Source organism: Nanorana parkeri, unplaced genomic scaffold, assembly GCF_000935625.1.
Source record: "Nanorana parkeri isolate BGI_ZX_2015 unplaced genomic scaffold, ASM93562v1 scaffold2356, whole genome shotgun sequence".
NCBI classification, from domain to species: domain Eukaryota; kingdom Metazoa; phylum Chordata; class Amphibia; order Anura; family Dicroglossidae; genus Nanorana; species Nanorana parkeri.
The window spans coordinates 25,573-51,495 of NW_017308624.1; the positions used below are offsets into that span (position 1 = coordinate 25,573).

General features: G+C 43.9%; 1 protein-coding gene across 1 annotated transcript in view; it reads left to right on the forward strand.

The window, feature by feature from the left end:
* Nucleotides 1–25,923, forward strand: part of COG2 (component of oligomeric golgi complex 2) — a gene marked incomplete at its 5' end in the record, with an annotated part of 124,154 nt that overhangs the window by 22,131 nt on the left and 76,100 nt on the right. Inside the window, 2 exons of the mRNA XM_018573383.1 lie at nt 21,483–21,544; nt 22,786–22,937. Of these exons, the coding sequence (XP_018428885.1) occupies nt 21,483–21,544; nt 22,786–22,937 (214 nt within the window). The remainder of the gene's footprint in view (nt 1–21,482; nt 21,545–22,785; nt 22,938–25,923) is intronic.

A 25,923-nucleotide genomic window follows, 5' to 3' on the forward strand; every position in this document is an offset into this window, starting at 1 on the left:
TCTAGATATATATATCTAGATATATATCTAGATATATATAGATATATATCTAGATATATATCTATAGATATCCATCTATCTATAGATAGATATCTATCTATCTATAGATATCTATCTATCTATCTATCTATAGATATCTAAGCAATTGACAGTTTTATACTTTATGTAGTTATATATTAGTGTATGTAATCTGTTTTGGACAACTGGTTCTTTACAATAAGGTTTTGGTTTATTTACAAATAGGGATTTACAAGTAAAATAAATACTAAATGAACGTGACAGTGCAGCGATTCTCAACCTGGGGGTCGAATGACGATTTGCCAGGGGTCGCCTAAAACCATCATAAATTTTTGTTTTTTTTTGTCTATTCTAATCTTTAAAACTTGTAATTGTACACATTTTTTTCCACTGGTAGTTAGTAGTTTCTTGCCATAGCTATATTTATAATTCGATGTTGGCAGACAATTTAATCATAATGATTTCAAACGTTTCGATTCTGTAACATTACTATTTTTATTTGTTTATATTACGGTACACCATACAGCGTACGCTTTGTTACATACCGCCGTTGCTGGGACATACGCACTTCATGACATGATTGAAATCACATCCGGTTCTAATTAAAGCATAAACAAACGTTTTACAGTCCATTCTATTGAAGCTATTCTAATATAATATTTTCATTAGCGGGCCCGTGATAATGGAACATGGAGAGAAGAACGATAAAAGACAATATAGCGACGATTTTTTAAAGTATGGTTTTACTTCAATAGTTGCAGCAGGAATTGAGAAACCACAATGCGTTATTTGTAATGAAGTTCTATCGGCCGAATCTATGAAGCCCAACAAACAAACGTAATTTTGATAGCAAGCATCCAAGCTTTGCCGGCAAGGATGCCCAGTATTTTAAAAACAATTTTGTCATCAATTTTGTAAAAGCGAGTGCTTTAAACAGTCGATTGTTTTCAAAACTTTGTAATGAGTTGGATGCGTCCAATAATGTTCTGCTATTTCACACTGATGTGAGATGGTTGTCGAGAGGAAAAGTTTTAAAACGTGTTTTTTGATCTTCGTGATGAACTAAAAACGTTTTTTAATGCGAAAGCAAAACCGCAGTTCGAAGCACTTTTCAGTGATGAAAATGAACTGCAGAAAATAGCTTACTTGGTTGACATCTTTGCAATCTTCGAGTTAAATTTATCACTTCAAGGACCAAATGCAACATGCCTCGATTTGTCTGAAAAGATCCGATCATTCCAAATCAAACTTCAACTTTGGCAACAAAAAATTGACGAAAATAGAATTTACATGTTGCCCAACTTATCTGCTTTCTTTCAGGAAAATGACGTTGAACTTGATAAAAGGATTGCTATGATAATTTCTGTCAAAGAACACTTGCAAATGCTTGTGAACGAAATTTCATCACACTTTACAAATTTACCTGACACCCCGTTTGCACTTGCTAGAAGTCCATTCACAGTCAAAGATGTTCCTAAGGCCTGGTTCACACCTGAACGTTTTGTAGCGCGTTCAACGCTCGACGAACGCTCTACAAAACGCTCAAACATCTAAATCCCATTGTATTCAATGGGTCTGGTTCACACCTTGCCGTATTTCCGCCCTTCCGAACACGGTACAAAACGGCCTACGCCGGAAAAGGTACAGGAGCTTCTTTGCGGCGTATTGGGCCGTTTTGTAGCGCGTTCGCGCCCATAGACTTCGACGGGAACGGGCTTAAATGTGTTTGCGTGTTTTTGGTAGCAGAAATCGCGCATAGAACGCGCGTTCCAAACATGGCTACAGACAACTCCCATCTTGCAGACACAGTTGTTGGGTGAAGAAGTTGAACAAGATGGAGGATTCCAGTGCATGTGGCCTGCTGGATTCTGAGGCATTCATACGGCTGGTGCAGGCGAGACCATGTCTCTATGACATGAGACATGCCAATTACAAGAATCAGAGAATCGGGCAACATGCCTGGCAAGAGATTGGAGATGCAACGTGGCCTGATTGGGAAACCTTCTCCAAACAAGTTAAAGAAGCAAAAGGTACATGTCAGCAATGTTTTTATGTGTTGAATATTTTCTTGCAGAATGCATGCACTGTTGTAATGCGTCATGCGTGCATTGTTTGCATATGACTTGTGTTCAGTATTTCCGTGTAACATGCGTGCATGTCTGCTATGTTTTCATGCAGAATGCATGCAGTGTGTACTGACATGTGCGCATTGTTTTCATGTGACTTGCGTGCAGTGCTGTTATGTGACAGGCGTGCAGTATTTTAATGTGACATGCGTGCAGTATTTTAATGTGACATGCGTGCAGTGTTTTTATGTCCCATGCGTGCAGTATTTTAATGTGACATGCGTGCAGTGTTTTTATGTCACAAGCGTGCAGTATTTCTATGTCCCGTGCGTGCAGTATTTTAATGTGACATGCATGCAGTGTTTTTGTCATGCGTGCAGTGTTTTTGTCATGAGTGCAGTATTTTTATGTGGCATGCGTGCAGTGTTTTAATGTGGCATGCGTGCAGTGTTTTAATGTGGCATGCGTGCAGTGTTTTAATGTGGCATGCGTGCAGTGTTTTAATGTGGCATGCGTGCAGTGTTTTAATGTGGCAGGCGTGCAGTGCTTTTATGTGACAGGCGTGCAGTGCTTTTATGTGACAGGCGTGCAGTGTTTTAATGTCAGATGCGTGCAGTCTTTACATGTAACATGCGTGCATGAAGTGTGTTAATGTGAAGTGCATGCATTGCTTACATTTGACTTGCGTGAAGTGTTTGCATGTGACTTGCGTGCAGCTATTTATGAAAAACAATACTCAAGTCTGTTTTCAATTCAAATATAATTTATTGGTATCGGATCAAGGGAAAATAATTGTTAATTTTTGGAGGGGAATCAAGACTGAATCGCTTGCATCTGCAATGACACCTCCCCCTCAGGTGACATGAAGTATGCAGCAAATCCGTCACGAATGCTGCCACCATTCGTTGTACCACGGCTGGCGCTGCAATGGCTACTCTCCATGCAATGCGCCAATGAATCGTCAAAATTAAACCCATCTCTGCAACGCACAAAATTGTGAAGGGCACAAGCTGCCCTTACCGCAGAGATGGCATTTTCAATTTTGAGATTTATTGGCGAGTGCAGGAAGCGCCATTTATTGGAGAGTATGCAGATTGAGCAGTACCAGGCAGCGCGGTGTTCCCCGGGAGGTCAAGATCCCCGCGTCTCAACCTCAGTCCGAATTGGGAATGTGCAAATAACGCAGAATCCGAGCTGCTGCCGTATGATCCAACATCAATATAGCGGAAGCAGTAATTGGAATCTGCTACCGCAAATAGAACCAATTTGTTTTTTTTTATTTTAAAAAAACAGCTGCCACTGCCAATTGGTTTGACAATCCGGATATGTTTGCCATCTATGGCTCCAATGCAGTTAGGGAAATTGCAGGATGTGGCAAACAATCCAGATATCTGAAGCCACTCCTCTTTGGTGGGTTTCGCCATTACTACATCATGCAGGACCTCCCATATTGCAATGCATGTTTCCTTGATCACGACGCTCGCAGTCGATTTCCCGATCATGAAAGCGAAATGCAGATTAGCCAACGACTGTCCAGTCGCTAAATACCTAATGAATGATAAAAGCAAGAATTTAATTAGTTCATGTTTACATTTTGTTTCCACAGTCAATATCCTAAAAACAAAGTGGAAGAGCATGAAGGACGCCTTTACGTGACACCGTAGAAAGCAACGGGAGCACTGTAGTGGCTCGGCTGCCAGTGTCCCCCATACCGCTACATTCATGCGGAGCAGCTGGCATTTCTGATTCCATGTCTTGAAATGCGAAGGTAAGTCACGTCAATTTACATGCATAGAATAATATATAGCAAATACTTATGTATTGTTTATAACTCTTTACAGCACCGAGAGTAGCTGGGAAACTGACAGGACTGAAGAGGAGCAGGTGGAATCGGCCACATCACCTACTGAGCCTTCCTTATCCCCAGGACCACTGAGCCCACCCCCACCAAGCAGCACACCACCTCTGCCCCAACATCCAGGATCATTGTACGCAGGCGTAGCGTGCTCAGGCCACGACGCCAGAGAATGGAAAGGGTGGAGGACAGACTGATGTCCTGGACTCCATGGCTCATCCTGTCCCCACGCTGTCAGGCGAGGCTCATTACCTGCTCAGCTTGGAGGCCAAACTGAAAATGGTGCCTTTACGAAGACAGACGGCAGTACGGAAACACTCAACAGAGTCCTTGACTCCGAACTTTTCCCGGATGACTCTACACCACATGCCACTGCACCCATACCTGCCCCACCCATTCGACAACCACCTCAACATGTCCAACACATGCACACGCACGCCTCACAAGCATACCCACACACACCCATGCAGCATCAGCACCACCCAGAAACATGGCACCCACGCCCACATTCCCCATATGTTTATCCCTCCACCAGCCTGGCACATAGCTCCAACACACAACAACCAGTTGGCTATTCCACACGTGGAATGAGGGAGGACATGCAGATGTACAAGCCTAACTGTGCGCTCCCAAATTACCAAAATTTATAAATTTGGCCTTGAAAATTCCGTATTTCCATGTTTGATTATAGGCACCGTTTTCAGTTTCTTCTCCTACCCGGTTGAGCAGGAGAAATGTTTTATGCCTTTGTCTGATGGTTTTTATTTATAGTAAAATTTTAGGACAATTTTCAATGAGGTTGTGTGTTTTTTTTTTTTTAGGGTTTAAGATGAAGTTTTAAACTATGTTTAGGATTTGGTTATATAAAAGGTTGTGTTAAACATATGGAGGAGGTTCACACATAACATACGTCAGCATGCATATCACAAAGACACCTAGGTTAGAACAGCACAACGCACAGGGCACTACAGCAAAAGGCACAACACACAGAGCATTAATATACAATTACAATTAAATAACACTTGAAGACAGCTTATAATTTATTTAAGGAGGGGGGTAATGACAGTATTGCCACAGATCAGCGTTCATCTGTTATTTGTAGTTCCGCAAACCGGTGTATATCACAGATCTGAAAATAGCTGTTCTTGTTTTTCCACTACATGTGCCCTGTTCCTACCTTGCTCTTGCACTGGTTTGGCAGCGTAAACTGATTCTCATCATGCTGCGTTTTAGCAAAACAGTTCTGTCAGCTTGCATATTGCTCACCTTATTGTAGTTCCCAGCTCGCTGCATGACAAATTCGCCATGTGAGTGTATATATGAAATTGGTGATTTGATATGCACTAATTTATATTTATAAATTAGTACACATAAATAATTTCATACCTAGACCCGCTGAAAATCACAGAGCACACATTTAATCATATCTAACTCTATTTATGCTTCTTTACGCCAATATTTAATTGGTCTACAATTCTACAAAGGAGTGATGTAGTGAACTTACCGCAAAGTAATAATTAATCTTTCCGGTGGTGGAATGCTGTCTCGCATGAAGGTGTCCTGACGCTCCAACTGGACAGCCAACAATCCGAGCAGCTCATCAAAACTGTAATATATATATAAAGGTTTGTGGTCAATACTAGCAATTAGCAATATAAATACATGAACAACATATACATATATTCCATTAAAATCGATGATGCCACTTACATGGGACAGAACAACAATAAGCACTAACAATTGTTTATGTACTAACCTATTTATGGACATGTGGGTGTAGGTGAAGAACTTCTCATGTCCACGGAGTGTCTCATACATGGCCCAAAACTGGCCTCTTTCTTCACGGTTCGCTATGACTGGATGGACCCAGAACCGCCTGCTATCTCTCCTTCTGCTCAATCGGAACAACCGCACCTCTGCAACGACTGCTGCAGTCCGTCTCCGTTTGCCTAGCTCCATAATCACTGAAAAATCAATCACAAATCGCAACTCTCCTATACAAAAGACACTGCACACACACACCACACGGTCTTTTGCATACAGGAAAAGGAAATGCTGCGTCTCAGGAAGTCTTTTTCATTGGACGCGTGCGGAAAGACCGGAATTCTTTCATTGGACACCTCTGTTGTCGCTCCAAATGCTAAAAAACGCGTGTGCGTCGCGCGTTTCTAATGTACAAAAACGCCGGGGAAAACGCGTGTTGTACGCGCATATACAAAACTTCAGGTGTGAACCAGGCCTATGAAAGCACAAGAGGAGTTAATTGAACTCATTACCAGCGATGTAGCAAAAAATGATTTCTCTTCGATGTCAGTTAATAAATTCTGGATCAAGTTTTTGCGGTCATATCCTGTTCTGTTCGAGATTGTGTTGCGCCTTCTTCCATTTCCAACAACATATCTTGATAACCAACAAGCTTTTCAAGCTTGTTGGTTATCAAGTCTAAATATAGAAGTAGACTTGTTGCAGAAGATGATCTTCGCTGTGCTCTTGCAAAGACTGCCCCGAGAATTTCTGATTTGGTGAGAAAGAAGCAACCTCAGCCTTCGCACTGACGCTTTAGTAAGCTTAGTTTTTTGATGCGTGTTTTTGCAACAATTTTGTAGCAATGTAGTTTACTGTTATTACATTAAGACTGTTACCGTTGTTACTTTGTTTTCACATGATTATTCAATTGAATACGGTTAAATACACAATGAATACAAAGTAAAGGTAAGTCGTAAACATTTTATTCATTTGTAACTTATATGTTAATTAGAAATGAATCTTACACAATATTTATTACATATTGTTTTTGGGATTAATTACGACGCTTTAATTATGTTGAATTTGTAAGAATGAAAATACATCCTGCATATCAGATATTTATATTTCGATTCCTAACGGTAGCAAAATTACAGCGATGAAGGAGCAACGAAAATAATTTTACTGTTGGGGGTCACCACAACTTGGGCACTTTTATCACAGGGTCACGGCACTGGAAAGGTTGAGAACCGCTGGGATAGGGGAAGGGAACATAGATAATGTGTAGGTGGATATGGAAGGACCCCCCACCTACACGGGAACATTCATTTTTAATTCAAACCCACACACACTGTCCTTTGAACCACTATCATTGGCAGGTCAAGTAAATCCCATCCATAATCCAGTTCATCATTTTCTATTCTGTTCATGAGACTTAAAAGTTTAGCTTTCTGACCATGTTACACCCATATTCTGGGTGTAACATAAAACATGCTCACATAGCAACCTCTTCAGTCCCTCCCTTACCTGAATCACAGGGTTCTCCTCCCCAGAGACTTTTTTTGAAAATGTTTGTGGCTTTACCCACACAGCCATGCCATCAATTCACATATCCTTTGACAGGATCTGTGAATGGAGAAACTGCTAGACCTATCAGCCACTGTGGCCAAGGGACTTGTAGTTCTCAATGGAGTACAAGTGCATTGATGTCAACGCAACTGTAGTCAATTCATTCTTCCACCGGCCCATGTTGTTGAATGTCCATACTTTGGTACAGACAGGGACGGGATGGGAAATATACAGGAGCCAGAGCATTAAACCTGCAATCCACTTATCACAGTTGCAGTGCTTTACTGGCTTCAATACCTAAAAATATTAAATTAGATTTTTCCCAAGTAATCTTCCAGGACAGCATCTGAGAGAGAGTCTCCTCCCACCTGAAACAGGAAACCCATCATACACACCAAATAAAAAGGCGCTTAGGACTAGCATGCCTCAGTTATTTGTATTTCCTCGGCCTAACAGGAGCACCGTCATGTTTGTCTTTTTCTGTACAGGCCTGCGTGCAAGTTGCAGGGGCCTACTGTGCAAGGTATCCCCTTCTGTGGGGCCAGCAGGCATGGGGATACTGGAGCAGCACCCTGGGGCAGTCCCCATCCGGTCCTGCCTTCGGGTAAAATTGGCCTTGAGGTTTCCCTCTTAAGAGCGGCAACCATCCTCTCGCCGTGTCGACTCAGCGGCTTTTTCCCCAACCAGCCTGCGATTGCTGCCTTCCTTGGGGAAACACCTGCCTAAACGGAGGGACTCTGGACGGTCTGCGCCCGACATGGGCAGGGGTAAGGTACGGATGTATCCTGGAGCGATCCCCCAATGACCCTTATGTTGCTCACCTCGGCCGCCGCGGGGAGGCTGGGCTCTGTCCCAGAACAATGGGCGAGAGGTCCCTTCCCGCGGCATGAAGGCAGTGCGCCCGGCTACTGCTCTTTCTCCCCCACATATCCTCCTTACCTGCTGCGGCCGGAGTCGATGCTGCAGCGCGGTCAGAGCCCACCAAGGGTACAGCTGGGAGGCGGAGTTACCTTGTGCAATGACGCTGGAGAATCCTGCACCAGGGACAGAGATGTGCCCACTAGCACGACTCGAGGGAGACAGAGGGCAGGACAGCGGGCCGGAAGATTGTGACACAGGAAGTGACGTCCGATGCGATGACGCACTTCCGGTCCGGCCAATAACCGGAAATCCTCCGTTCTGCCACGCTATAATCCGCACCCAGAGAGGCAGAAGGTGGCTACCTGGCAGTGGACATTGCAGCACACCGGCAAGGGGGGAGCGAGGGCAGAGCGCGGAGCTTCAGACTGGTCAGCGACCATGCCAGCAGACTCGGCAACAACCGCTTGTAACGATTCCTGCGAGCCCGGTGGCAAGTGTTGGATCTCAGCTGCGGAGGTAAGTGGAAATGGTTCAGGAGGGAGGTTCACGGTAACACTTTAATTCAGTGAGTGCAGTCGGAACCCCTTACACATCATACACCATTTATCCTGGGAGCATTGAGTTGGATTTGTGTTGTATAGTCACACCCTCAATTATATAGCATTGGGGCCGTGTTGTGAATTGTAGTTCGATGCCTTAGTTACTTCACTAAGGACCGAACTAGCATATCTCATATGGTTGAGGAATTAACAGTCCAGGGTATATGGTGCAGCAGTGTTTGAGTAGAGAGCCAGTTATCTTCACTAAGCCCAATATGAGTTACATGCAGGTGACACCAACTATGGCTAAGCAGTAATAATGAAGCAGATAGCAGAAGAGCAGAGAGGATGCAATATGAGACTTCCCCACAAGGTGGCAGTACCAACACTTCCCCTGCATATAGTATGGCAGTGATATACTTGCTGTTTGGTGAGAGTCCAGTCAGGGGAAGTGTAACTGTTCCTTGGTGCTGGGGGTAGCTGGAGGCTGGATCGCTGGATCAATGGTTCCAGAGGCTGGTCAGGTGGATCAATGGTTCCAGAGGCTGGTCACAGGGTCTCTGCTCAAGATGAGGGTTCCTAATAGCTTGCTCGACGTACTATTTTGCTAGAACGTCGAGCAAGTGTTCAGCCTCAGTTTAAATAGGCAGAGGCAATTGTTGGGGGCGGAGCCGGAGACGAGACCCGACCCGAGCGTCTCCTAGCAACGGGACGCCGCCGGGCCTCGTCCGTCGCGTCACACTGCCTGTGAGAGGAGAGGAGGAGCGCTGCGGAACGGCAACTAGACGCCGATGACTGGGCCGTCCCTGCGCTGGCCTCAGAGTCCGGAACAGCCTGCGTTCCTGACACCGCTGCACCTACCGATCTCGGGGATCCCTCTGCAACCGGTTCTACGGTACGCAAGTGCTTGGCACTTTTTCCTACTCTGTACCCTTATTGATGGGGTCCCAGCTAGGGGCAAGGGTACCTTTTTTTTATGGGGCCCAGATTTCACTTGGGTGCCCCCCCCCATTCCTCAACCTACATGCTTACTTGGTTACACTTATGACACTCTGTGTGTCTTGTTGTGGCAGGCCAAAAGCCCTGAGAAGTCCTTAGCTACACCAACTGGCTCTCACCCTGGATACAAGAAATGTGCCTTTTGTAGCACCAAATTACCTGCTACTCGTAAGAATCCATGTTGTCAGACGTGTTTGGGGAAGCTTGTGGCAGAGGAATCTACGGGAACATTCAAGGGGCTACTTGACAACATGAGGGAGGAAATAGTGGCCACTTTCCAATCTTTCCACTCTGTTCTTAAAGATCAGGCCGGTCCTTCAACTTCGGGTCCCCCCCTTCCAGGCCCCCCCCACCCCCGAATTTACTCAGAGTTGTGCCAGACTAGACTGTCAAATCGGCAGATTCCTCCTCTCTGACTCTGAGGAGGCAGAGTCTGTGGAAGAAGGGGAGCTTAAAGCTTTCAAGTACATTTTTCTGTGCATGATAGGCTCTATAAAGGCCTTCAGTCAAAAAAGGGGAGAACTTTCCCGCTCCACCAGTTCATGAAGGACGTCATTTTCACAGAATGGGCTGACCCAGAGAGGAAGCTCCATTTTTCCCCTCGCCTTAAATGGAGATTTCCTTTTAGCGAGGAAGTTTGTGGGATCTGGGAGAAATGTCCCAAGCTGCATGCCTCCCTTTCCAAAATCTCTAAAAAGTCAGACCTGTTTTTTGAAGACCTGAGAGCCCTGAAGGAACCCATGGACAAAAAAGTAGACTCTCTGCTTAAAAAGGCCTGGGAGGCGGCAGCAGCAGTGGGGTTTAAACCGGCATTGGCAACTACTTGCATTGCCAGGACGCTCGACGTTTGGCTAGCTCAGCTTCACTCCCTGTTGGAGTCCGGTGCCGATACATAGCATGTCACCAAATCCTTTCAGGTCCTCTCCAAGGCGGTTGCCTACATAGCAGACGCTTCAGTAGAGGCCATCAAGTTTTCAGCTCTTACCTCAGCCCTAATCAACTCTTCCCTAGGGCCCTATGGTTGAAGACTTGGTCGGGGGACTTTGCTTCCAAGAACAAACTGGTTTGCACTTCAAAGGCGAATTACTATTCGGTCAGGAACTGGAAGCCGTCTTGAACAGGTCCGCAGACAAAGAGTCTGAGTTCGAAAGGGTTCTCCCTTTCGAACAAGCAACCCAGAAAGTTTTTTTGGGGTCAACGGGCTCAATCGGGTAAGAGGGGGAAAAAGTGTGACCAACGTAAAAAGTGGGCATTCAAAAAAGGGAAGGGAAAGAGCGGTTTGCTCTTTTCCCCCAGCCAACCCCAGGCTAAATCCCAATGATTGCCGAGCCTCGGTGGGGGGAAGACTCGGGGTTCCTCCCTCAGTGGCGAGAGGTCACGGACAACAGCTTTATTCTGGACTTGATTCAGTGGGGCTACCGAATAGAGCTGTTGAAACCAGCCCCTGCAAGATTCTTCATCACACAGCTTTCAAGCAATCCAGAGAAAGCCCAAGTGATGATCCTTGCGTTACAAGATCTTCTGGATCAGGGGGTGATCTGCCCGGTGCCAGAAAGCGAACTAGGCCTGGGTTGTTGTTCTCATCTGTTCTTGAGAAGGAAGCCTTCAAGGAAATTTAGACTGATTTTTAAACTTGAAACCGCTAAACAAAGTTGTTCGCTACAAAAGATTCCGTATGGAATCAATCTACACGGTGAGAAACTTGCTATCCCCCAATGAGTACGGTAGACTTAAAAGATGCCTACCTTCACATACCAATCTGAACCTGGCACTTTTCGGTTTTGCAGGAATCCCCTTTCGAACCTCTGCGGGAGATTCCGCTTCTGACTCTCAAAAGATTGCCTTGTCTTGCACGTCGCCGTTGCTGGTCCTGCATCGGGACAGGGTGGTTCTGCGGCCTCGGCCGTCCTTCTTGCCTAAGGTGGTTTCGGCTTTTCATCTCAATGAGGACATTGTCTTGCCTTCCTTGTGTCCGAAGCCTGTTCACAGGAAGGAGAGGGCGCTACACAGTTTGGATGTGGTTCGCGCTCTCCGTGTTTATTTGGATGCTACCGCTTCCTTCCGGGAATCGGATTCTTTGTTGTTGCGGATGGTCCTCGGAAGGGTTGGGCCGCGTCGTCGGCCACCATTTTCTTTGGATTTGCAACCCGATTTCTCAGGCGTATGCCATTAGGGGGCATGAGCCTCCGTTTTCTGTTAAGGCCCATTCCAGAGATGGACATAATCTTGCCCCTGTACAAAGCATTAGTAAGGCCTCAGCTGGAATATGCAGTTCAGTTTTGGGCACCAGTTCACAAAAAGGATGTTGTGGAACTGGAGAAAGTGCAGCGAAGGGCGACCAAACTCATAAGAGGCATGGAGGAGCTCAGCTATGAGGAAAGATTAACTGACCTGAATGTGTTCTCTCTGGAGAAGAAGCGATTAAGGGGTGACATGATCACCATGTATAAATGGTCCATATAGTGAGCTTGGTGCCAAATTATTCACTTTAAGGTCACTGCAAAGAACACTTTTTGCATCTGGAGGAAAAGGGGTTTAACCCTTGCATACGGAAAGGATTCTTCACTGTTAGAGCTGTGAAAATGTGGAATAGACTCCCCCAGGAGCTAGTTACACCTAGCTCAGTTAATTGTTTAAAAAAAAAATCTGGATGTACTCCTAAATGCACAGAATTACTGGATATTGAGTTCTTATAGGTATATTAAGCATCAGAGATTGTTGATCCAGGGAATATCCGATTGCCTTATGGGATTAGGAAGGAATTTTTTTCCCCTGTTGAAGCAAATTGAACCATGCTTTATGTGTTTTTTTTTTTTTGCCTTCCTCTGGATCAACTGTGGGTAATTGTGGGCATATCATTCTGTTTAGGCTTTTCTTCTTCTTTTATTTATTTTTTTCATATCTCTATAGGTTTATCTCAATGGACATGTGTCTTTTTTTCAACCTGACTTTGTAAGTATGTAAGTGGAAGATTTGGGCATCTCTTGATACCATGGTAGGTGTAGACCAAGAAAGATTGCAGTTACAACCATAAGCGCTATATTTGGAGAGGGGTCAACAAGCGACAAGAATACCATCCCCACTGTGAAGCATGTGTTTTTTTTGGGGGGTGAGCTCTGAAGGCACGGGTATCTTGTGAAAATGAATGACAAGATGAATGCAGCATGTTATCAGAAAGTGCTGGCAGACAATTTGTATTCTTCAACCTGAAAGCTGTACATGGGACGCTCTTAGACTTTCCAGCATGACAATGACCCTAAGCACAAGGCCAAGTTGACCCTCCAGTGGTTACAGCAGAAAAAGGGGAAGGTTCTGGAGTGACCATCAGCCTCCTGACCTTAAAGGAGAACTATGAGGTGAGTGCTTTTCGCTCACCTCATAGTTCTAGCCGACCTGTGACAATGAGACTGTCACAGGTCGGCTCAGTAGATCGGGAGGTGAGCGAACACATACCAGCGTTCGCTCACCTCTCGATCCAGTCACGGCTCTCTGCCGTGACGGGAGGGGTTGGATTCCCCCTCCCCGCTCCGATCCGCCAGCGCTGACTGGCGGAACGGACGGAGAGGGGGCGGGTACAGCTGGCTCTGCCTCTAGATAGGCAGAGCCAGCTGTCAGTCACGCAGCTGGGCGGATCCCGACACAATTGTTGGGATCCGCTTCAGCTGCGGCACCTCCGTATACCGCGAGCAGCAGATCGCGGTATACTGCGGCGTCTCGGTATACCGCGAGCTACAGCTTGCGGTATACTGACCCTAGGGTGACGGGAGGACGCTAGTTTGTGTCCTCCCGTTACCCTAAGGAGAACTATGGGGAAAAGCCTTAACCCCATAGTTCTCCTTTTAATATCATCGAGCCACTCTGGGGCGATCTCAAACATGCGGTTCATGCAAGACGACCAAAGACTTTGCATGACCAAGAGGCATTTTGCCAAGACGAATGGGCAGCTATACAACCTGCAAGAATTCGAGGGGGGTGGAGCCTGTCTGTGATGGCGGCGGCAGATCGTGAGTAGCTGCAGCTCCGACAAAATCCCCCTACGCCGTATTGCATGAATTGATACCGGAATATACGGATCCGACTGCCCGAGACTAAACCCAATCATGGGGGGGAGAAGAGCCCACAAATCGGCCGCATCCAAAGCCTCGGGGGCGATTAGGCGTCTATGGGCCCAGGAACCAACGGTTCGCGGACACTGTGGACGGGACGAGAGAGATGCTGCACTAGCAGCAGACGGAGTTCAACACAAACATTATTAGAAGTAATTCAACAGTTGGAGACGACCCATAAATTAACCCTAAACCCCGGAGCTCTCAGGGAATGAACCCTGAAGAGAGAACTATTAAAAGGAATCCTGGAGGTGGATACTAAGCGGGCGTTTAATTTAACCCAAAGACAATATTGTGAGGTGGGGAATAAACCAAGCAAATTTCTGGCAAAGGCACTTAAAACTAAACAAACCATTACGTACATAGCTAAAGTCAAAACTAAAACAGGGGCTATAGTACACTCCACAACTGAAATCGCGGAGACATTTCGGGATTTCTATCAAGAATTATATCAGGTGAAAGGGCCCCCCGAGCAGGGTAAACCCACGGAGGAAATGGGAAAAATAGAAAAAATTAAAACGTACCTGAAACAGGCAAGACTCCCAATAACGCCACGAGATATGTTAAATGCGCTAGAAACAGATATTACACCTGAGGAATTCAAAAGGGCAGTGGCCTCAACCCCGACAGGTAGAAGTCCTGGCCCAGATGGATTCACTTTACTGTATTATAAAAGGTTCCAGGATGTATTGGGTCAACCATTCTGCCAATATGTAAACTCAATAGGAGAAAACTCCAAAATGCACACTGAAGCGCTGAAGGCACATATAACGGTAATTGAGAAGTCAGAAAAGGATCCAAGTCTATGCGCAAGTTACCGTCCAATTTCCCTCATGAATGTAGACACCAAGATTTATGCAAAAATATTAGCATATATATTACTCCCCTTTATTGCATCATGGATAAATACAGATCAAGTGGGCTTTATACCAGGAAGAGAAGCGAGAGATAACGCCCTAAAGACCATATCTGTAATACAGGTGGCAAGGAGATGGGGCCATATCCCCTAGACTGGTGGAGACATCAGCAAATGCTGCATTTTACGCAAACTTTACCTAAACCTCTGAGAACAGAGAAATATAGGGATGTCCCAGGAGGGTTAGTCAGAAGGGGAAGAATCGAGAACAGGAGGGGAGTTGAAGGACTAGACCCAAGGGAGGGGGGAGTGAAGAGTAGGGGATTAGAGGAGGAGCAAACACGGAAAGATAGGGGGTTTCCTTAGGATTTTGTCACATGTAATTGCACAGACACAAAGATGTCACGTAAGGGACATAAGGCACCTTTAGCAACTCTTATGTAGAAGAAACGCGACACAGCACTTTATAGAGCACTAGATAAATAAATCAATAGTGTTTATACGTACACATATATACACATAACTATCACACCTATATTAGGATAGGAATTATAACTTCATATACACAAATATAAAGCATCCTCAAAAGGGAGCATAAGAAAATACAGCACACAGGGAGTAGGAACGAGGGGGGGAAAGGGAGAGGGGGGGAATTTTAAGGAACTTTAAGGGGGACCTCTCATATGGATCTAGTACTGGAGGATAGTGAAGATCTCTCTTTGGGAATATAGGGATATTGAAGGTAGTAAGGTGATACAAACGGATTGTATGGGTGAAATGACAGAGGGTGATATGTTAAATGCGGACGAATGGAAGAGATGGAGTATTTAAGTTGTGTTGGAAATGTTTGTTAATTTGTTTTAATTGTTACATGTTAAAATGGAATAAAGATTTAATATACAACAACCTGCAAGAATTCGGGGGTTCATAGAGAACTATTACAAAACACTGCATGCTGTCATTGATACTAAAGGGGGCAATGCACAGTATTAACTAAGTGTATGCAGACTTTTAGAACAGGTAATTTTTCTATTGCCATGTTTTTTGTTTTATGATTAATAAGAAATAAAGTTTTTCCTGCTCACATGTTTTCTTTAAAAATGGTACATATATTACCAATTCTCCAAGGTTATGCAAACTTTTGAGCACACCTGTATATCCTATCTATATATGCGTCTCTGTGTCTTCAATGCATGTGCATGCCTCTATACGTTGTATATCTAGGCCTTTCCCTTCATGACTGTCCTTGTTAATCTCTTCGTCCTAGTTTTAATCTCTCCTTGATATACAGTTTACTGCCAGTCACTAACAAAGAAGATTGGCTGGTCTGATGATCCCTTTGATCTTACATCAACTAAAATAATCCACTGTGTATATCTAGTGGCAGTAAACTAAACAGGTTTATTTTGACAAAAAACTGTCTACAGCTGTTGCCATTGTGTACAATCAAAAATTGCTTCACCACCTTGAATATAGTCTAATCACAGGCCCAACTAGTCAGGAAGTTTGTCACAATAAAGACTGTTAGGGGTGTTATATAAAATGTGCCAAAATAATTTTCTTGTCAGCATACATCCACGTTCACCCCAAAAATATCTTGCAGACATAACTTCAATCATACAAATGCCACATAACGTACAACTCCTCTGACCTCAAAGGCCACAAGAAGCTTCCACTCCCTCTTCTGCAGATTCCATGTGACTTTGGCTTTAGCAGCTTCTGAGTAATTGACTACAGAGATTGTTTGATTCTAAGTTACTCCAGTCCTTGACTGATTAGTTTGCACCGAGGAGTCAGTCTACTGCAATTACTTTCATATTAAAGGAGAGTGTTTCAGCTGTTTTTTTACACAGTGCAAACAACTCTGAAACTAGGGGATCGGTTCTTCCACCAGTTTTTGTTAAAATTTGCAAACACTTGGACATCTTCCAGCTCTGACGCTTGGGTGCAGGAGCTGGTTTCCCAGGGCTACAAATTGGAGTTTCACTCCATGCTTCCTCCTTGGTTTCTCACCTCCAACCTTCCTGTGTTACCGTATAAAATAGCAGATCTCTATCAAGCCCTCTCAGTTCTTCTGAACCAAGTTGCCATTGCCCCATTTTCATGTGGAAGAATAGTTTTAAGTAGCGATGCACAGATACTTTTCGAGTACCAGTGCAGATACTTGGCATTTTCATGAGAACTACCAGGGTTGCAGCGGTTGCAGCTGGGACCTGGCTCTGGTGCTCCACCACTGTCCTGAAATCATTAGTCTGCATTGTTTTAGAAAAACTGTCACATGACAATAAACAAAAATGTATCAGTACTCGTACTCGGCAAGTACCAGTACTCGCAAAACTGGTATCTGTGCATCCCTTTATTTATAAAAACAAAATCGTACATTAAAACAGATGTACAAATCCTAGGAGCTCCGTGTGTTCCTTACAAATGACAGCTGCCTCCTAATTTTTTAATTTTTCTCTAGTCTAGTCTTGGAGTGCAAAAGTATCGGTACATGTACTCGTACTTCTACCGAGTACTGTACTTGGTATCTGTGCAACCCTAGTTTTAAGAGTTTTACTACAACTTTTTCACCATCTTGGATCTCAAAGCGCCAAATGTCTTCCTTTGAGCACAGAAATTTAACATGGCATCCAGCTAATCTGACATCGCCTTCCTTCACCTGGAAGATTTCAGGCTTTCTGTGCACATTAATAACTTTAACATTAATGTTTCCTACATTTTGCTGTGGGGCCCCTGCCTGTTTGTTGCTTTTTTCCTTTGACCTCTTGTCTGCATCTCAGGGATCTCATCAAGGTGCCAGCCCCTAGTATTAGCTTTGCTGTGCTCTTGTGGAATCCCCCATTGTGGTATACTTAGATGGCTTCTTGTTGAGGGAACAGTTGGCATGGGCTGTGTGGGACAGCATATCTGACTGTCAAGACGTAACAGTGGCTCAGCGGGATCCTGCACCTTAGAAATCGTTGCTTGAACCAACTTATTTGGAGTATCTGGGTCTAGTCCTGGACACAGCTCAAGCCAACATTTTTAAATTTAAAAAAAATCCTGCACCAAGTGTATGTGAACAGCAGCAACACTAAAATAGATAAAGTTTTTTAACATAAAATGTATAATTAAAAAGTGTTGATCTAATAAATTAGTACATTAGTACTGTTCAATATTCCCCAAATAACTCATATAAAAATAAATTGCATAATCCCACTCCAATATGTGTTCAAAGCAGAAACACTCAAATAGATTATTTATAACGAAATATAAATAAATGGTGTTGCACTTATCAATCTATATTACTGAAAGTGCCCGATTGTGTGAATAACTATCTCTATTCAATGTAACTGTAAATAAATAATCAACAATACTACACCATTTGAATCTATCTATTGGTTATATAAACCAACTACTGTGAAAATCAACTAGAATCCTGTGCTTCTTCAAAACGGTCTCTACTCGACAATTATGTACAAGTGCAACATATAAATGTGATCACAGCAAAGAAACTTGCATGGTTCTTTCTATTCATAAAACAGTCCACTGCTAAACAGTGACAGCTGACAACTCATGATGAACCAGTGTCTTCACCCATGAAAATGACACTCCTCGTCTCTCACCTTCTCCTCAGACGTCTACAGAGATCGCCTAAGTAATACCCTTTTTGATCACAGGCAGGGTTAACCACACTGGCTCAGATCGATCCACCTTCATTGTCGTATTGTTGATCTATTTACAGTTACATTGAATAGAGATTGTTACACAATTGGGCACGTTCAGTAATATAGATTTGATTAGTGCGACACCATTTATTTATATTTTGGAAAAACTTCAAGCTCTCTTAGATTCAAGCTCTCCAGTCCAAGAGTTGACCAAGGCCCTCCTTTTTCATGAGAGTTCTGGGCCTGATAGTAGTCTAGAGCCTGTGTCTTCAAGGCAGTCCCATTTGTGCAGTTTCACCCTAGACTCCTTCAACGCAACATTCTGTTATCATGGGAGAAGTCAGTCTGTGAACAGACCGTTTTGTTTGTCTTCAGGTTGTACCTGGCTTTGTGGCTCAAGTATCAAGCTGTGTAATCAGGGAAGTCCTTCCTACCTGTCTTTTGTTTAATACATTTTTGTTGGTTTTAACAAAAAAATAGAATTGCTGATGGTAATACGAGCATCCATAGACAGGACGGAGTAGGCACATATTCTAATATAGACAGTGTTTGAAAATATGACAAACATTATGGACAGAGCCCCATAAATGGCATGATGACCACATTCAGCCATTAGAAACTATAAACAGCATCACAAATAACAGATAATAATAATAAAAGACCATCCTGGGGGAGAGTCAGCCGATCCAGAGTCGGACAAGGCCACAGCGGTGGTTAACCATCAAGGAGTAACCAGAAATCTCACCGTGGCAAGGGAGGTAGATCATATGCTGTCCTAGACAGAACTTCACATTCCAGCCTTGTCTGCCAAAAATATACCAGATGTGGACAATAGGCAGGCAAACATTCTCAGCCAGCAGTGTCAGGACCCAGGGGGGTGATCCCTATATATAGAGGTGTTCCAGGAACTATCGCAGGTGGAGAATGCCAGATGTGGACCTCCTGGCCTCCAAGTTCAACAACCGAGACAGGTTTGCTTCAGGGACAGGAATCCGCTAGTGAAAGTAGTGTATACTCTGCAGATGTAGTACACCAACCTGGTAAGATTACTGTCGAACCCTCTATCAGTTAGTCAGGATCTTTTTGCTCCAAGGACCGGTTTACCATCCTACTATTCCACGGTCGCTGGCTTTTAATGGCGTAGATGTTAAAACCCAGGTTTAGAGGGACAGGGGCATATCTGAATCTGTGATTCCTATATTAGTAAAAGCGAAGAAGGCTTCTTACTGCAAGGTCAATCATTGGACATGGAAGGCATACTTCAATTGGTGTGAGTTGAGCTTCCACCATGGAAATGTAGCCGTAGAATTAATCTTCTCTTATCTACAGCTGGGTCTTGACCAGCATTTGGCTTATCGAGGGCCAGGTTTATGCCATTTGTACCATGTTTCAGATAAAAGACCTTTTGTACAGGGGTTCTCCAATGTAGCTTCCCCTGTTATATTCCTGTGATTCTGTGGGATCCAAATCATTCTCTGTGCTTTTGAAATTGCTGTTTGTACCCATTGGAGACATTCTCATCTCTACAGTCACCTACAATTCCTTGTGACCATCACCTCTGTAAGGCGAGTGTCTAAATAAAATCATCTTGTACAGCAGGGGCGCCCTCAATTTTTCATCCGGAGATCTACTTTTCAAATGACAAGCTCAATGAGATCTACCAACGAAAAAACACCTGCATTCAGGGGCGGGAGGGGGCATGGCGGTGCATTGAAGTCAACGGCACTGCAGCCACGCCCCTCACCACGTATGTTATACCTGATGAAGGGGATCCTTTGTGACCCCGAAACGTTCGTTGTCTTTTACCACGATGCACAACAATAGACGTATTTTGCAAATTTGGAGTGCCGTTGTCTCTGCTTTAGCTCACCTGTAGTACGATCGCACGCACCCAGAACACAGGCACATTAGTGCTTGCATTCCGGTCCAGTGCGATCTGCAAAAATGCTGCAAGCACTATTTTTGCAGATCGCGCTGGACCGGAATGCAGGCACCAATGTACTTGTGTTCCGGGTGCGGGCAATCGCACTGTGGGCAGGGGGCATGGCTACAGTGCCATTGACTTCAATACAACCCCACACCCCCTCCTGCCCCTGAATGTAGGGAGTCTGCCGCCTTGCATTCCAGTGCGGCGCTCATGTGGCCAACGTTGCACACGGGAAGAGGTGTCCTGCCTCTTTCCATCTGTAGAGCTGTAGGGCAGAGCCCTAGCTAGCTCCTTTTGCGCCCAGGGCAAGAAAAAAAAACGTGGCCCCCCAACAGGCATGTGACATCACCCAGTGCCCTGCCTTTAAGGATTTTTTTTTTACTATTTTTTTATTTATTTTGTTTTTATTTTTTGGTTACTGTGGGGTGGGGGCTTTGGGGAAATATTAGAGGTCTAAACAGCCCCCTGATATTTCTCTTTTAAAATAGAAAATTAAATTGAGACAGAGTACAGAGTCTCTTCTGCAATTAAAGCCTTTCCTGTTAGCAATTTGTTTCACTTTAGGAGTGCTAAAGTTTGTAAGACCGATTTAGGTGCTTATAATGTGCCATTTAAAGTACATTTTAATATGCTAAATGATAATAAAATTGCACTAACTGGTGTATTTTTGTTTTTTTTTACTCGCCTAGAGTTCACATGTACGTAATGACATTTAAAAATATACAAAGAATCTTGTGATCTTCTGTAGTGATGATAAGGAGTGTACAGCAAGGGGTTTATTTATAGAAGTTTAAAGCAGCCCACACTGCAAGGGTTAAGTACTCTATTTTGCCTAGGTGCTAAAGATTAAAAAAACGTATACTCCTCTGATCTGTGGAGGTGGCTGGCTGCTACTCCAGTGCCCAAAGCCTGTCTCCTCCTCTGCTGCAGCAATAGTATGTCCCGCTGTGTTCTCACATCCTATACACTGTGTATAGAACATGGAGGCTCAAGGACCCTTAGAGGAGGAGTGAGGCTCCAGGAACTGGTCTAAGAGCAAATCGGCTCAGAGGATTGGGTGAGTATAACTCTTTTTTTTTGCAGTGCAGGGGTAGCCCCACTGCATAGGTTAAGAACACTTTTGCCCAGAGTTCTGCTTTAATTATAGAAATTTACTATATTTGCCAGCATTTTAGGGGCGCTAGTGTTGTGCAAATGGCATCCTTACACTTTTATAAGTGAACCCCTTAATGTAACTCATTGGCCTTTTTATAGAAGTAATTAAGTTTGTGTTTTTTTTTTAAATCTTTCAAGGTTTAAAGAAATAGCAGGACGTTTAGAGTCGGCATTAGTATCTCCCCTGCAAGAAGTTTCAGGTATTTTTTATTTATTACAAATAATGTATTTGTATCTATTTAACTATTAATATACATCCAGGGCATTTCTATAGAATAAAATGCTAAGCTTGGCAAACTGGGAATGAGTTGCTTATGTAAAGATTTGTTTGTTTCAAAGAAAAAAAACTTTTTCTAAGATGTTAGGGCCACAGGAAATGGTCAAAATAGTTTAGATTGAACTTCAGACCTTATGTATTTGGGTAAGAGCAGATCTCTGTACACATCACCATCTAGTCAGTTTATTAGGGAAGTCATGGAAAATTTGCTCCTTATGTTACGCCATGCGCTTTCAGAAAATATATGGTTTGGGGGGTCTTTTACAAACGCTAGCAACGCTGCATTTGAAAATCAAATCAATGGGAAAAATTGCAAAAATGGCGTGGCCAGCTGAGTTGCAAAATGTTCCGGAGGGCTTGGCAGCGAAAGGGTTAAAGAGTAAACCGCTCTATTGTGTTTTTCTTGCTTCTGGGGTAGACTCACTCTCTTATTGTCCTGGTAACTACTCTCACTGGAATAGAAAGTGAGGTAAATAAATCAAAAAATTTGGAGTTGTCATCTGTGCAGGAATAGAGGTGAAATCTTTTTAAGGGGACACTTTTTGTTGTGACTAAAGGGATCTGCCTCGGTTTGGAGAACCCCTCTATTCTTTGTAAATGGAATTGTATTGCAACTGTACTGTCACCCCATATTTTGTAAAGTGCTGTGCAAACTGTTGGCACTATATAATTCCCGTATAATAATGTCATGTTTTCTGTTGTGTCTGCAGGAAAGGAAGTGAAGGAAATACTCCCAAATGAGATTCAGATGTAAAAAAAAAAACCTGACTGGGTTTAATTTTTCTCTACCCTATTGAAAAAAAAAAAAATTTGGTTAAGGCTCCGATGTATTTTGGACCTACAAAATCTAGTGTCCTCTTCATAGTTTAACTCCCTGATATTATTAGCAATAACAGATCTTAAAGTGCACCTGTGCCTGCAAAAAAACTTGAAACTGATGGAGCTTTTCACGAGAGGCAGTTTCTAGCTTACCAATGTGCTCCTTTTGGTTTTCAATAACAGCCCCTATCAATGATATGCCTTTTATTAGCATTTTTTTTTTTTTTTAAACACTATAGTGGTTCAGTCAGTTTTTTTTAGCATGGCAGACAAACTCCGATTTACTTTTAAGCTAGTTTACCAAATATTTTATAGACCTTATTATATCTGTTTATCATTTAACAGATGGAGATACATTTTGCCTTCAAGCTTCCAGTATTCTGTGGACATGTCTGAATACATGCTGGTCTGATGAAACCTGTACACCTTTACTTGCTCACCGTTTCTGGAAACTGACCCTCCAACTTCTTTCGCGTTATTGTGTTTTCATTAAAGAGGTAATTAATTCAGTTAGCATGTCTGTTTTGGATGCTACAAATATCATAATTTTTATGTGTTCATGTGGTTTTACTACATGAATTTCCTTATTCTTTCATTGCACCCTGACATGGTCAAACAGAGAATTCCTGACTTCATAGAAAGTACCCCTTCAGGGTACATACACACCTGCTCCAAAATCAGTGAAATATATTTCTGGTACATTAAAACAAAAGTTGTGCCTTTCACAAAATTCAAGAAGAGGAAGACTCCTCGTTCCCCCCTGCCTGCGAATGTAAGACACTGCCAATTTGTTGTCCATAAGCAATCTGACCCGTTTGCCCTGCAGCAACTTCTGAAAGGCTTGTAAGGCTAGGGAAGCCGCCTTCAATTCCATCCAGTTAGAATGCCAAACCACCGTGCCCTTCCAACGCCCTTGAACCTGCTGTCCAAGGCAATGGGCTCCCCATCCTTGGAGGCTGGCGTCTGTGGTAAGTGTGATCCAAACTGTCGGGTCTAGAGACACTCCCCTTGATAGGAATAGAGACTTCATCCACCATAGCAAGTCCTTCTGAACGACTGGAGGAAGAATAATCGGTTGGCTTAATGCCACATGATTCCAAAGCTGCAGGAAGCAAATTTGAAAATTCTGCATGTGCCATCTTGCCCGTGGCACCATCAGGATGCATGACATCAATATCCCCAGAAAAACCATGCAGTCCCTTGCTGAAATTGACGAAAAACTGCTAATCTTCCGAGCACAAGTTACTATTTCGCTACTGCGCCGCTCTGAAAGAAAAAATCTTGCAAGGAACGAATCCAGGACAACACCCAAATATTCCATCCTTTGCGTAGGTACCAGTTGGCTTTTCTTGTAATTTATCAACCATCCGAAGCCGAGCAATGTTTTCATCACTTGATCTAGACGGACGCACAAGGATTGTCAGCTGCTGTCTAGGATTAAGATATCGTCTAACTAATGGAATATTTTTATCCCTTGCGTGTGAAGGAAAGCGATAATGGATAGCACCAGTTTTGAAAAAGTCCTTGGTGCTGAAGAAAGGCCAAACGGCAGGGCTCTAAACTGGAAATGCATCCCCGCTATTGCAAATCGGAAAAATCTCTGATGGCAGAGTGCCACCGGTACATGAAAATACGCATCCTCCAAGTCTATGGAAACCGTCCATTCTCCCCTTTCCACAATGGAAGTAATCGTTTGAACTGATTCCATCCTGAACGACTCTGCTTCACATAGGCATTCAGTCTCTTTAGGTCTAAAACTGGCCTGAAATCTCCTGAAGACTTGGTCACCAGAAAAACAGTGGAGTAGAAACCGTGACACCTTTCTTCTACAGGAACTGGAACAATAGCTCTTTTGCTTAATAATGCCTTCACGTATTTGAATAAATATTCTCTCTTCAATGGCACCGATGTCTGAACGAACCGTGGAGGAGGAGACCCGTTGAATTCTACTCGATATCCCGTGGTTTACGATTCTCTTGATCACAAATCTGCTATCTCTGCCACCCAGGTATCTCGGAAAAGGAGCAACCTTGCCCCCACCTGAGGAACTTGGGTGGACGCACCTTCAGAACTGCTTAGGTGTGGCCTTACTCGATTGCCCAGCCTTCGACTTGATGTCTCGCAGCAGAGAGCTTTGTGCACCTTTCCACTGTGACCTAGGGAATTGCCTGCCCGGCCTATATGATCTTGCATCCCAATGTTTCTGTGACGCCTGACTGGGGCGAAAGGATTGCTGTCTCCCTCTATTAGCCTGTGGCAAAAGTCCTGATTTGCCCCCTGTTACCCTCTATATAGCCTTTTTGGGTGTTTTTCCAAACAGCATTTTGCCGTTGTACAGTATCGAACATAGTACTTCATTAGAGGCTGCATCTGCTATCCAGTGTCTTAGCCACAAAGCTCTTTTAGCCGTCACAGATTGAGCCATTCATTTTGAGAAAAGGCGGACTAAATCCACTGACGACTCTGCTAGGAAATCTGCCGACAACGATTACTTTTCCAGAGCCGCCAGAATGCGAGCAGTGTCGAGGCCAGATTTTAGAGCCGTCTCCACATTTGTAATCCACACTTTAAAAGCCCTGGAAAGTGAGGTCAATGCCAATGCTGGCCGAAGGGCCCAACCTGCAGTCGCATAGATCCTCTTCAGGTCTGCATCTATTCTGCAGTCCATGGCGTCCTTGAATGCTGCTGAATTATCCAGAGGAAGGGACATGAGCCAATCGCTGGAGCTCTGCGTCTACCGCTGGCAGAGTGTCCCACAGTGCGGCATCAGCCGAACTTAATGGGTACAATTTCGAAAACCAGTTCTGGAAATTACATTTTTGGTCCGGGTGTTGCCATTCTTCCTCCACGAGATCTCTAATTTCCGGAATCAAAGGAAAAGTAGAGCCCTCCTTTCTAAGACCCGGGAAGTACTTAGGACTCTTCTTAGGTGGATCTGCGGACTCCCATCGATGGCCTCTTTAATGGCCAAGATAAATGGCGCTATAAGGGCAAGGTCAAGAGTGTAGATCCTGCTCCTCTGCCTCTGATGATCCATCAGAGAAAACTTCCCCTTCATCTGAGACCCCCATTGATCTGATAGGTCTGGACTGAGGTGTACTTCGAGATGTTGAGGGCCCCTCTGGAAGATACTCTTGCAAACTCTCCTGGACCGCTTGTTTTATATAAGAATTTATATCCTGACTCCTTATATCTAGCTATGTCCTGTAGGCACTGTTGACACATTGTCTTTCCTGGTAGAGCCTGTGCCGAGCATGCCCAACAGGAGCCAGGTACACTCCAATCCCTTGATGACCTAAATAGAGAAGGTAAGTCCGGTCTATGTCGATGAGACCTGTGGCCACTAGCCCAAACATCCTGAAGGGATTCCGAGGCTGAGGATCGCCTCCTATCCTTCTTGCATCTTTTATGACCATACTTACTCCTGGTGTGTATGTATGTATGTATGTATGTATGTATGTGTAATATATATATATATATATA